This window comes from Artemia sp. Qi Xiang Cuo, chromosome 9, assembly GCF_049724085.1.
Source record: "Artemia sp. Qi Xiang Cuo chromosome 9, ASM4972408v1, whole genome shotgun sequence".
In the NCBI taxonomy this organism is placed as follows: Eukaryota; Metazoa; Arthropoda; class Branchiopoda; order Anostraca; family Artemiidae; genus Artemia; species Artemia sp. Qi Xiang Cuo.
Window position 1 is genome coordinate 42,187,948 of NC_142802.1, and position 13,217 is coordinate 42,201,164.

The 13,217-nt window shown below is 36.0% G+C and overlaps 2 protein-coding genes across 2 annotated transcripts in view; both read left to right on the plus strand.

The window, feature by feature from the left end:
- Positions 1-9,895: 9,895 nt before the first annotated feature.
- The window catches only part of LOC148948666 (MKRN2 opposite strand protein), a 72,994-nt gene continuing 69,672 nt past the window's right edge, over positions 9,896-13,217 (plus strand). The window contains exon 1 of the mRNA XM_089094580.1: positions 9,896-10,034. The gene's annotated coding sequence lies outside the window, so the exon portion shown is untranslated. The remainder of the gene's footprint in view (positions 10,035-13,217) is intronic.
- On the plus strand, positions 10,033-12,627 carry LOC148948667 (uncharacterized). Its single transcript, XM_089094581.1, has one exon. The coding sequence runs from the start codon at positions 10,038-10,040 to the stop codon at positions 10,233-10,235; it is 198 nt and encodes a 65-aa protein (XP_088950707.1). The 5' UTR covers positions 10,033-10,037; the 3' UTR covers positions 10,236-12,627.

A 13,217-nucleotide genomic window follows, 5' to 3' on the forward strand; every position in this document is an offset into this window, starting at 1 on the left:
TTCTATAACTTTTAGGGGGTCTTTCTCCCTATTTTTGAAAATCTGCCAAATTTTCTTAGGCGCATAATTTTTGACGAGTAGCACTAAACTTGATGAAAGTTATATATTTGAAATCAGCATTGAAATCTGATTCTTTTGATATATCTATTGGTATCAAAAACCCTTTTTGTAGAGTTTCGGTTACCATTGAGCGGGGTCGCTCCTTACTTACAGTTCGTTACCACGAACTGTTTGATCAGGGCATAACTTAAAACCCTTGCCCCGAGGGTTGTGGGGGAGTGTCCTCAAAAACACATTTTCTATCTGGAAATCAACTACGCAGAACAAAATGGCTATCTCAAAATTTTGATTGGATAATTTTGGGGGAATGATGGGCGTGGGGGGGAGGGGGGGTCTAGTTGCCCTACAATCACTTTCGACTATTAAAAAGGGTACTAGCCCTTAAAATTTCCTATCGAATGAGCCTGTTTTGAAGTTTCTACAACAACGCTTCTATAAAAACCTTATATGGCCCCAGGGCATAACTTTAAACCCTTGCCCTGAGGGTTCTTGGGGAGTGTCTTCCTCAAAAACATATTTTCCATCTGGAAATCAACTACGCTGAACAAAATGGCTATTGCAAAATTTTGATTGGATGTGTTTGGGGGAATGATGGGCGTGGGGGGGGGGGGGTTAGTTACCCTTCAATCACTTTTGACTATTTAAAAGGGCACTAGAACTCTCAATTTCCAATCGAATGAATCCCTTTTAAAGTTTCTAAGACGACCCCTTCCATATGAAATACCCTTCTCTAAAGGAAAAAAATAATGCGTAGTACATTGTACCAACATTTTTCTTATATGCCCTAAGGGCATAAGTTAAAACCCTTTCCCAGAAGATTGTGAGGGAGTTTCCTCCTCAAAAACATATTTTCTATCGGGAAATCAACTACGTAGAACAAAATGGATATCTCAAAATTTTGATTGGATGGGTGTGGGGGGGGGGGGGCTTGTTGCCCTCCAATCACTTTCGACTTCTAAAAAGGGCACTAGCCCCTCCAATTTCTAATCCAATGAGCCCTTTTCGGAGTTTACTCCTTCAATACGAAGTGCCTGACTGAAGAAGAAAAAAACACATTGTGCCCACATCGTTCTTTACTTAGGCAGCGCTAGCGTGCTGTCTATGATCATAAATCTATCCATAGACACTGGCAACAGGGGCATAATTTGCTATGAGGCAGGGGGGGGGGGTTAACTGCCACTCCCAGATCTCGGTTTGCCCCCTTCCCCCTAGCTGATATTTAGTTTCTTCAAAATTCTTGTCAAAACTAAGATAAACCTGGATAATTCAAGTATCCACAGAAACAGGTTGGTTTCCTTTAGTATACCTTTATGGTAATATATGGCTCATTTTTCAGTTGTTACTGTCATTTTCACTAGATTTGGACAAATTGGCTCCCCCCCCCCAGGATTTGGACAAAATTACACCACTGACTGGCAGGAGAGGCAATTGCACTACAAAAAAAAAGAAGAAGAAAAAAAAATTACTTTACAACTTTGGCAACAGTGTATTTGCCCCTTTTGTCCTTAATTGTATGTATTACAGTAAATGTAAATAGTTGAAAATAATTTGTAATATGCAAGCAATTAGAAAAATGCCTAATGAAATATGACATAATGATAAATTATATAGTAAGTATTAAATAAGTGGGCATTGTGAATAAGGCAGGAAATTAAGTGGGTAATTCAAGAAGATCATCATTCATGTGTCTTTACATATTACATGGCTTATGACTGCTGTCAATTTAATCAACTTGACATATTGAGTTTAGGTTATATATTATATATTTTTGACATATTGAGTTACTGCTAAAATACTTTGTTGATACACTGTTTTTTTTTTTGTATATTATGGCTTAATTTTATATAGATTGCAATTATTTCCCTTGTGATGTTTTATATTTTGAATTTATCCTTTTTTAATGTGGTTTCAACCACCATGCCCAATTGAAACACATGTATCATGTAAATATCTCTTCCCATTGTTGCCTATATAAAACCTTATCTACTCTGCACCTTCCTTTGCAGGAACTATAAACTTTCCTTTTCTCTTATAGGTATTATGTCAAACAGTTATTCATGTCAAACAGTTATTGTTATTAGGTCTTTTTTCACCACTTTGCTTTTAGATGTTATAAGCTTTTCTTTTTACACCAAGTAATGTGGTTTTGTTAGAATCTGTGTAATCTGATCTATTGATAAACATAATCAATTCAGTTGTTTTTTGAAACAATTTTCCTATAATTTCCATCAGTTAACAACTGTTCCTGTGTTTCATTATCTAGAAAAATAGCTAACACTTGATAAAAAGAAAACAAATAAAGTCTATTTAAGCAAAAATAGTAATCACACACAAGCTGTATAAAATCAAAAGAAAACTTCATGACTATTTAAAAATAACAATTGAACCCAGCAAAAAACTGAAAACAATTGTGAACTCATTACAGTGCAAGATAGTGTAAGCAACACCACCAAAAATTGTTGCTGATTGACCAACAAGAATTACACCATACACATGTTGCCAAATTGCTTTCAGTTTATGAATGTGACCAGAGAAATAGTAACAGTATTATTTATCATGTTCTGATGTCTTTGTGGATTATCTAGGGATATATCCTAGGGTTCTATGGTAGTCAAATCCTTCTTTGCACTATCAAGATGGATTCCAAGCTTACTGCATTTAAGACTTGTTGCTAGTAGGAGATCAGCTTTGCCCTAGTTTTATTTTGATGGAAGTGTTTCTGAATCTCTGCCAATTTGACATTCAGGCTAAAAAGTTCAGTATACAATTGTCACATTCATTTTCTTTTTCAGAGTTTTTTTTTTTAATACTAAATTTTGTTTTGCATTACCTTACCCTGTAGACCTTAGGACTGCCTTTGCCACCTAGGGCATCAAGGAGAAGCCACTATTCATTCCTCAGGTTTGCTGCTCCTGTAATGCCCTCCCATTTTGGTTGAGCAGAGGTGTGCAGGTTGGATAGATCCCTCTGGTAGGTCAGGTACAATTTATTCCTGGGTCTCCTCAGGTACACCTTCCTGGTGGTAGCCAATGTATAGCAGCTTTTATGAGTCTATGGTTATTCATATGGAGGATCTGTCCCAAGTTTCTCTGTTGTTGAACAATTATGATTTCAGTCACTAGAAGCTGTTGAACTTGATGAAAATGAATTTTGCAGATGAACTGATTTGTCATCTTCTTTGACCAGTGGATTTCCACTTTTCTGCAGAGGCACGAGTTTTCAAAAGCCAGGAATCTTCTCTCTTGTTCTTGTTCAATATCCTGGTCACCACATTTAATGGACAGAGGAGAGTTGCTAGTTACCATGTATTTGGTTTTCTCTGCATTCACCCACTGAACAGGATGGTCAGCCTTTACCATAATCTCATCTAGAGGTTTCTTGAAGTCATTTTTTTTGCTTGACTCAAGCTCTTCTATGTTGTTTGCAAAATCTATTTTGTTGACCTAGAATTTGGAGCTTAATCTTGTGTCTTCTATCCATATGTTCACATTCCTGTTTTACTCCTGACAGGAGTAATTGGTAACACCCTCCCACATGGTGATAATAATTGCCAGTGTTTTCTCAGAGATTCCATCTCAGAGTTTCTCAGAGATAACAATTGATTATACAATTGTATCAGGATGTATATAGTTTGTAGCAAATAATCTTTGCCTTCTCATGCAAATAGTTAGCTGCGTTTTGATGAAAGTGTTTCTGAATGTGTGCCAGTGTTGAAATTTAGGCTAACACATTTATTATGCAGTTTCATATTTATGTCATTTTTCAGAATTTTTTTATGCTATTTTTTCCGCATGAATTAAGAAAACCGAACTGAAATTATATTATCATGACAACGATTTGTAACAAGTCAGATTTGCCTTTTCCTGCAAATGACTAGTTTTGTGCTGATGAAAGTGTTTTTGGATCTTTGCAAAAGTTGAAATTCAGGTTAACACAATGATCATTCTTATTAGGAAATTGCCATATCTTGCACATAATTAATCTGATTTAATTTTTCAGGGATTGTATATGCTATTTTTCACTAGATAAAGTAAGAACTTGACTTACTTCACTTAGGTCTCCTGCCGGGTGCTATTCGACATAGAGAGTGACGTCTGCCTTCTCCATCCACTTTGGTCCATTGCAAGGGTTTGCGCTTCACTTGCTCAGATATTGGCCATCACTAGGAACTCGGATACGCTGTCGGACCATCGATTTTTTGGTCGGCCGCGAGGTCGCTTCCAACCAGCTTTGACAGGGTCAAAGTCAAAGATCATTTTTACAGGTAAGTGCGGGGGCATTCGAAGTAGATTGCCAAACCACCGTAAGGTACACTCGTCTGCTTGGATAGAAAAACAGGACTGCTTGGTGAGATGCAGCAGCTTCTCGTTACTCATGTAACGAGTAAAAATATAAAGTTACTTTATAGTATAAAGTAAGAAAAACCAACTAAAAATGCATCATTAAGACAGATATAGTAGGTGACAAATCAGCACCACAAATTGATATCCAGTTAGGTAAGATCTTTTGTATTTATTTCAAGTATTGCTAATTTCTTTGCTCCATTGAATTTTGTATCTATTGTTCTCTCTGGTGTAGCAACAGGGACACAATTTTGTTCTTTGTTTTTCTAGGATAAAGCAGAAATCTTTAATTGCGAAGAGCAGTTGTGACATGAAAAAAGAGCTGTTTGTTTCTCTCTTTAGTATGGAAAAATCCCTACTCACAATGCTATTTTTTTACTCATTCCTACTTTTATAAATAAAAAAATTTACCTTTTAAAACCTAAAACAAACAGAGGTTATCTACATAGGAAGTTGTTGCAACCCCCATGACCCCTTTCTTTTTACACTGAAATTCAATTCATGTGTACCCAAAATCATTTTTATTTACTAGTTGTCTTTCAAAACATTTAAATTGAAGACGACGTTTTTTTAAAAGGAAATGCAAATCATTCTTGACGCACTGTGGTGCAAAGTAAAGGTTGAATTTTAGCATAAAAATCCAAGAGGTTGTAGCCTCCATTTTGTATATGAGCTAAGTCCTGTTTTTTTTTTCAAGTTATAGCATTGTTCTTACATTCAGAGATAAAAATAGTCTGAAAATAATTGTGTTTTTTCTAATATTATATTGATGGTTATCCTAAATGTGCAGAAAGCTGCTGCCCCACTATATTTATAGGGTAATATTTTGAGCTTATTTAGGTGTAAGGTTATCCAACATTTGAGAGTGGCTATGCACCATCAATCCTCTGTTCTGAATGTTAAATTTTCAGATATGTTTTGGCGCGTGGGGTCTGAAACACCAAAGACACCAAACACAAAATTTTTCGGTTGGAAGTTTCAAAATTTTTAAATGTTTAGACCAGTATTGTTTGAGGATCCCCACCCTCACCATATGCATATAAGCATATGAATATAATCTTCTTTTTTTTTTCATGTTTGAAATGTATAATAAAGCGCATCCTCAAAAAGAGGATGTATTGTAAAACTTTCTCCCTTCCTTCATAGTGGTCTGAAGGATCTTTCATGGAATTTTGGAAAACTCATGGCCTAAAAATTTGTTTTTTTGAGGCTTTTGACCCTAACAAATCTATAAGTAAACCCATTCCCTATTACTGAGTTTTACTGAGCAACTGTGCTCAGTAAAATAGGGTGGATACTCCCTATTAATCCCCATCCGCTACCTATAACGGATCTTATCCTATTTACTGAGCAACTATGCGATCCCGTCAAACTAAAACTTCAAACTAAAAGTACCTTTTTTTCCCGCTGCAATAACTTATAAATGGTAACATCACAACTTAGAAAAACTTTTCCATATGTATTTCTGACTGTTGAAGAGGATGGGCATTGCAGATTTTTTTTCTATCCCTTCCCAAGTGGCCATGACTTTTTTTGAAAGTTGTGTTCAAAGTAACCCACACTTTGTCCAACTTTCAATAATGCCATTTTATTTTATGTACTGTTCATGTGAGTTCCTAAGTTGTTCATAGTTGGGCATGCTTTGGATAAGCTTGGACAACCACTTATTTAGAGTTATTTCTCTTAGATTCAACGTACATAAGGTCGCTTATATTGAAAAATTAAGAAAGAAACATACAAAATTAGACTAAGATCAAGTTAAAAAAACAAAAAACACAGGACTTGCAGAAAAATCAAGGGAAAGCGAAGGCTAGAATTTGTATTCTTTGCGAAGTTCTTTATATGAGTTTGTAACTTCAGGGTGCCCTGCAATTTGGAAGGGGCCATGACCTTTTCGAACAAGTGGTCCAGCGAAAACGTGTATGTTTGCAACAACACTGACATCTTCTTGTTTAGGCCAGTTGTGACTGAAGTCAGCATTGCTCACGCGTTCCAAAAATTTGAACTTCACCATCCCCTCATCTGGAAAGTCTTCTGCTCACCCAATGAAGAAATCTTTCTCATAGAACGCAGTATAGAAGTCAGACATTTGATTGGTAAACCTGAGTCCTTCTTACAAGTAGAATTGTCACCACTCTCATGTTCACTGTTTTGGCCTTCATCTCAGCTAAGTTCACTGGAATAATCTCATAGTTTTTCTGGCAAGTTGTCTGATGCGTCGTTAGATGAGCAGTCGAGATTCAGGGATTCTTGTAACTTTTTTCCAGCTCCCTTTCCTTTATTCGGCTTCATTTTAGCTTTGCCAAATTTCAGTTCACTCGTCCCTGGATCCTCAAGATCGTTTTCTTCTCCGTCGTTCGATTCAGCTGGTGATTTTCTGGGAGCCTTGTTAAGCTTTGTTCGCTTACGCGATACAGTACCATTAGTGACAAACCGCCTTTTCTCAAAGAAAGTTATGATAGAATCACCAACTGCCTCACGGATTTCATCATTTGATCGCCTATCAGGAATTTTTTCAATGCAACACTTTCTGTCAAAACATGTTGTGATCCCGTTTTGAAGGTTGATATTGTCATTCTTTGCCAGGTCATCCCAGATGAGCTTCAATAGTTTCGGAAATACCTCTTTTCGGACTGAATTTTTGCATCTTGTATTCGTTGAAAGTTCTTCTCCAGATTTGTTTAATCTGCCCAAAGAATGCTACATCAAGGGGTTGCAAGAAATGGGTACAATTCGCTGTTAAACAAACAAAAGCAATATCTTCTTCTTTGCAGACCTTGATAATCTTGTCACTGAAGTGAGAGCTTAGCTGATCGCCTATTACAACTTTTCTTCCAGGCAGAGATTTAAGGTGCGGAAGGAACTGAGACCTGAAACAATCTTCAGAAACATAGACTTCAAACCAACTGGACTTGTTAACGTTATATCGAGTACCACGAGGTCCCCCACTTCTCCGACTGGAGTACAAATCTTTTGCTTTACAACAAACGTAAGGAGCCGACAGTTTTACTGTAGCTGATCAACAGACCATAAGTGAGACTGCAGTTTTACTCTGGTTCATAATCCGCTCTGGGTTAAAGTGTATATTCAACCCTTTTGAATATACACTTTTTTTCTGTCTGGTTTTTCACTTAGATTTGTTTCATCAAATTTAAAAATATTGGCTTCTGGCACATCTTTTATTGTTAATTCAATGTCATCAAAGTAGTCAGTAAGGTCTTGGCGAGTCACTTTTCTTTTCTTTCTCGAATAGTTTTGGACATTCGTACAGTGAATTGGTCTTTGTGGCGCTTCAAGAATGAATCAAGCTATTCACGACCTGGGATGTTGTTTTTGAAAGTGTTTATCCTTTTCCCAACGTTGTCAAGGTACGTTGCAACTATCCACCGCATATCTGATCTGACTAAAGGGAATTCCCTTTCTGCAGTGATTATAACATTTTTCACAATAACTTCTTCGTCTTCTTGATCAAGGCAGACGGGATGCCCAATTTTCTTGGTATGCAGATTCTTCATCTTGTTATTCTGAGTTCCAACAGGTATGTTGAATCTAGAAATATCACGATAACTATTTCCACTTGAAAGCTCAGTTAAAGCTTCTTGAACAGTGTCTTATTGTAATTGGCATATTGTGGACTCTCAACCTTGCGCACATAGGTTCGGGGCATCTTCCTGGTAGAATTATATTTTAATTCCAGGCACGACAAGTCCAAAGGGACACAAAGAATCAGAGGTGATTTTAGAGGGGGGTGTAGGAGGTACTTGCCAAGGGCGCAAAAATTTTAGGGGTGCAAAATTTTAATTAAATAATCTAATAGTTATAATCCAATTGTAATTTTTGGAATTTTGTTTTTATAAAAATAATGTAGAGGGTGCTTATTCTTTTTTTCCCAGGGAGACAAGGGGGAGGGGCGCTAATCAAGATTTTGGCCTGGGAAGCAAGAAAGGCCAGAACTGCCACTACAAAAAATCAAAATTACAACTGAAAAGTTTGACAATGGTAACATTGACCAAATGCAGGGAACTTTGAACATGCGTTCAAAGTAACCCCATCTTTTTCCTGAAATTAGATGGAACTTTAAACAGCTCTTCTCAGCTCGAACCATTGGAAATAGCAAATCAGTAATAGCCTGATCTTAGACATTCTGTATGTGTCTATTAGTTTGCCAAACTAAAACTTCCTTGCACATCTCTAAAAGTATTTATGTCGCTTTTTACAAACTACACAAAAATGGAAAATATATTACTGACTCATCAGCACTAGACAGTAACAATGTGCGTAGTAAACGGAAGAAAAAAAATGCGCATATCAAACCTGATGTTATTCTGGTTTGAATGACACCTTGTGGATGATATACAGAGACTATGTTTGGCCAGTAGATGCCACAAGGGAGCTATTAGTTTGTTCAAAATTACCCACAAGGTTCAAAATAACCCCATTTGATGGTACTGTAAATGAACGAATGAAGTTTTGCATGAACAACTCAGTCAAATGAATCTTATAAGTAATTTTCTATGTTAACCTTTCATTTTGATTGGACTGTAATATTATGTTTAGGGATGAATGTACTGCTACACAGCAGTATGAATTGAAACAGGGATCAGCAGGACACTAAGACAGAAGCTCTATAAAAAGTTTCTTCATTTTCATAGACTATCTCCCAGTTTTGCTTGAAAGCATTTTGTCCCTTCTCAGGCCAAAGTTACCATTTTGCAGCACAATATGGTAGACAGTTTACTGTGATGCAATATTTTTTTTTACTGGTGGAGGGTGCTATAGCTTTAAATTCTAAAATGAATGAGGTATTCTCAAATATTCTATTAACTCTGGAAGCTTATATTACAATTCTTACTATTGTGTTGGGCCTACTTTAATGCTATATCGTACATGTGAAACGTAAACAAACTTAGATGCAATGAGGAGTTTATGGATTGCGTAGACTTAGACCACTGAATCCAGATTCGTCTTGTTTGCTTGTCGCGGTTGTTTGTTGTAACTGTCAATTAATCCTTTTTTTTTTTACCGTAGCCCTTTCTAGTGTAAGACTCTTTTAAGGGCTGACTCACAATCGGTTATATCTACCTACGTGATGCGATATAGCTAAATTTAAAATTGGAATGATCTAAGTCTAGATCCCCTCGATGTAAAATCAAGCTAATAGCCACATCAAAACCTAGATTGAGCCAAAGCACATCTTCAGTTTATTAGAAAATTATTAAAAGAACAGCCAGTTCAATAGATTTGTTGTTAACCGTTAGTTGCATAGAAATTAAAATGTAAATAGTGAGCTGAAGGTGTCCTCTTTGTGGTGAAATTTTCTATCTGATGTAGTCTAGTCAGAAATATCCAATTAAATCGTTCGTTCTTATCATTATCCATTGTTAATGGTAAAATATAATCACTAGTATCTGCTGAATCTCAATCTTAGCATGCTTTCATGCTAAAATGAATTTTTCTTACAGAAAACGGAAAAGCAATTTTATTTGAAGCTGAAAATTTAGCAGTAGAAGATAGCCTAAAGCATTTCAATCTTATTGTAAAACCCCTTGTACTCAGGGAAGAAGAATCAGTGATTGCAACCAAAGGAGCAATTGCAGCTGGCCAGAAGAAGAAGAGAAAGTGATCTATAAGGTGATGATGGCTAGTGGTGATGGTGTAAAATTTCTTGGTAAAAAGCCAAATGTAGTTGAAGCAATTTATAATCAAGTACCAGCATTTACAGACGTTTTCGATGAAGAAATATTTTATGTATTTGCTATGCTTTTTGTTCCGGGTACCTTTCTTATAGCATTTACGCTCTCAGAGTTTGTAACTTTAAAACCAGTTGATTGATATTTCTCTAATTTCTTTTTCATTGAAATCACCTTTTTACCTCTTTTTGCTTTGGTCGTTAATTGTGTGCGGTTCAATCTGTCATTAAGTCAATAAATTTTTGTCATTTTGTAAATAACTGCAACTTTTATATTCTACCTTTAGAAATTCACACACTCTTTTACAGGTGTGGCATTCATAACGTAATGCTTTGGCTATTAGTTAAAAGAAGAAAACTTAGGCGCAGTCTCGGCTTTGAGCTTTACAAATAAAGTTTGTTGGTTTAAACATGAATTGTTGAGGGTTGGTAATTGTCTTACTTTTTGTCGAATTTTTTTTGGTCAGTTAAAAAAGAAGAGAGCTTTACTCTTCTGTTCTAAAAGATTTATCAAATGCTTAAAAGATTAGGGTTAAAATAAAACTTATGAAAAGAAACATTTTTGTCTCCAAATAAACATTAAAGTAAAAAAAAGTTTTTCCCTGAAAGATTAAAATCTTTTACACTAAATGGGGCAGACTAACAAGGCTAAAATGGGGTAGTCATGACATATTTCAGAGTTATTCAAAGACGGCTATGCATGTTGTGACCACTGTAGAGAAATTTAAACAGTACGATCGTCCTAAAAATATCTGTTGACTACAGTCTCGGTGCGTATAAAAGTTCCTCCCATTTCCTTTTTTTAAGCTATCCATTGTATATTTCTCAGTTCCTCGATCAATTTTGGACAATGGTGCGAACCTGTATTATTTATGATTGCGAAAGCAATAATAAAGGGGGTGAGCCGGCGAAGTGGTTCGCTACTGTACCATCTCACAGGTATGACTTATGACTTGACTGAGCGGTGAATCCAGAATTTCTAAAAGGGTGTTTGGATTAAATTTTAGCAAATGCGGAAATTTCCGGCACAAACTTCCAGTGCTAACAAGTGTGTCAGAATTGTGCTAAGATTATTTAAAATTATTTAATCATTCTAGTTACCAAGTTTATTGTCAGCTGCTAATCAAATTTTGTTTTGTCCAGGGCATGTTTGGAGCCAGAGGGGGGGGGCGGGGGTATGACCCCTCACTAGATCCACCAATGGATTTCTTGCATAATTTGCTGTGGCTTAATTATTAAGCTTTAATATGTAAAAGACTTTTGCAGATGCCAAAAACAAATGAATTTAGTCATGCGCATTTCTAGGATTTTCTTTTTTGGAGTAGGTGAGGGGTTGAGTTTTTTTTTCTTGATTCTTTAGATTCAGTTCTCGTTTTAGCTGTCTTGGCATAATTAGCTTTGCTTTCTAAGGAAATTGCCCTCGCCCAGGCTTTGAGTTGTAGCTAACAGAATTTTATAATGTCCCTTTCTGCTTTTTAATATCTTTGTCTCATCTGTCTGTATTTGGCATTTCAAAGACTTGCAACAGTTCTCTGTTTTAAGGATTGGAATCTTCTTGGTTTTTCATAAGGTGCGCAAAAAGAATAAAGTTTTGTTCATAACGCTATGAAAGATCCTCATGGCCTCCGAGGAAAGTTGTGCAATTGGCGTAATTTATTTCTTAGTTATTGGTACCACTTCTATTAGTGTTTAGTGATAGTATTGCCACTTCTATTTTTTCTAAGAGTAGGGTTTTCTATCAATCCAAAAGTAGGAATTCGTGTGACAATGTTTTTTTTCAAAGTGAGAAGGAAAAATGCAAAAAATGATCATCTTTGTATACTGGAATCCTCGCGTTATATTTTTCTTTAAACCCACCTTCTCTCCTATCAGAGAGGTCATACTAAAAATTAATAGTTTTCTGCTTTCTAGCGAAGATGCATGAGAGGCAAATTTAAAGACAAACACACGTTTTAGTGGTAGATCCAAAGTTTTATGGGACTTTACACTGGAAAGCCCTGTTCTAGAATGCTCATCCAGTTAGTTTAATTTGCTCAGTACTACAGACAATAAAAATCAAATCAATGTCAATAAACATATGTAAAAAAAGAAAGTGACTAAATTTAATTTAGCTGCGAGTCTTTATTCATGCCGACCACATAATTTCCCTTTGAGAAAAAATTGATAAAACTATGGTACTGATAAATCAATGCGAAGCGTCAAATTTCCTAATCAATTGTCACCACGTTATGGCATTGTTCAAATAAAACTTATTTTTACCTTGATTATCCTTATAAATTCATTCTTCGTTTTTTTTTTTGTTTTTTTTTTAATTCTCAAACCAATGTTATCTTTACCTTTTGCATTATTACAGCCTGACAAATTATTTTATTTTATATATCTTCAACGTATTGCATTCTTCCTTATTCACTAGATGCTCGATTTGTCTTATTTCTTTTCCTGTTCTCTAGGCTGTGAATACCGATGCTACACTCGTACCTACCCATGAAAAAATACAATGTCGCTTATGTTTCTCTTGGTTTATATGTTCCCCGGAGGAGCGGCACCCCGGCCCGGCTTTGTTTAATGGTTGAGATAGGAGATGATCGTACTGTTTATATTTCTCTACAGTGGTCGTGACTACCCTATCTTGTTTTGAAGGAACTTTTCTAGTCACTAGAAACAATAAATTACTTTTTATGTTTCAAGTGCATTTGGAGATGAAAGCGTTTTGTTTTCAGAAATAATTTCTTTTTAATGTTTAGCTATCAGTCTCAGAATATGCTTTGAGAATAGTTCAGAGTCTAAATAATATTTTTGAAGCATATTTTTTAAGCAATAATGTGGATATTTCAATGCCAAACATCCTGTATTTTGGGCATTGATAATAAGTTGCGTCCAAATAAGTATGATAATGAGTTTTACAAAGAATAATAAGTACCCTAGGTCCAGGGTTGTATCCAGGATTTTCACTCGGGGGGGGGGGGGGAGTTGAGGTTTCTGTGTGGACAAAAATTTGTTTATATGTTTTTGTTGACCCTCCCCCTCCTATATACGGCCAAGCCTAAGTCCATAGGAGCTATACAAAAAAGTGACAAACGTAGGGTTAACTTGTTGGGCTAAATATGTGTTAAACTGCAGGGCCA

Excerpts from the sequence above, each read along its gene's own strand:
- LOC148948667 (XM_089094581.1), top strand. The coding sequence starts at position 10,038 with ATGATGGCTAGTGGTGATGGTGTAAAATTTCTTGGTAAAAAGCCAAAT.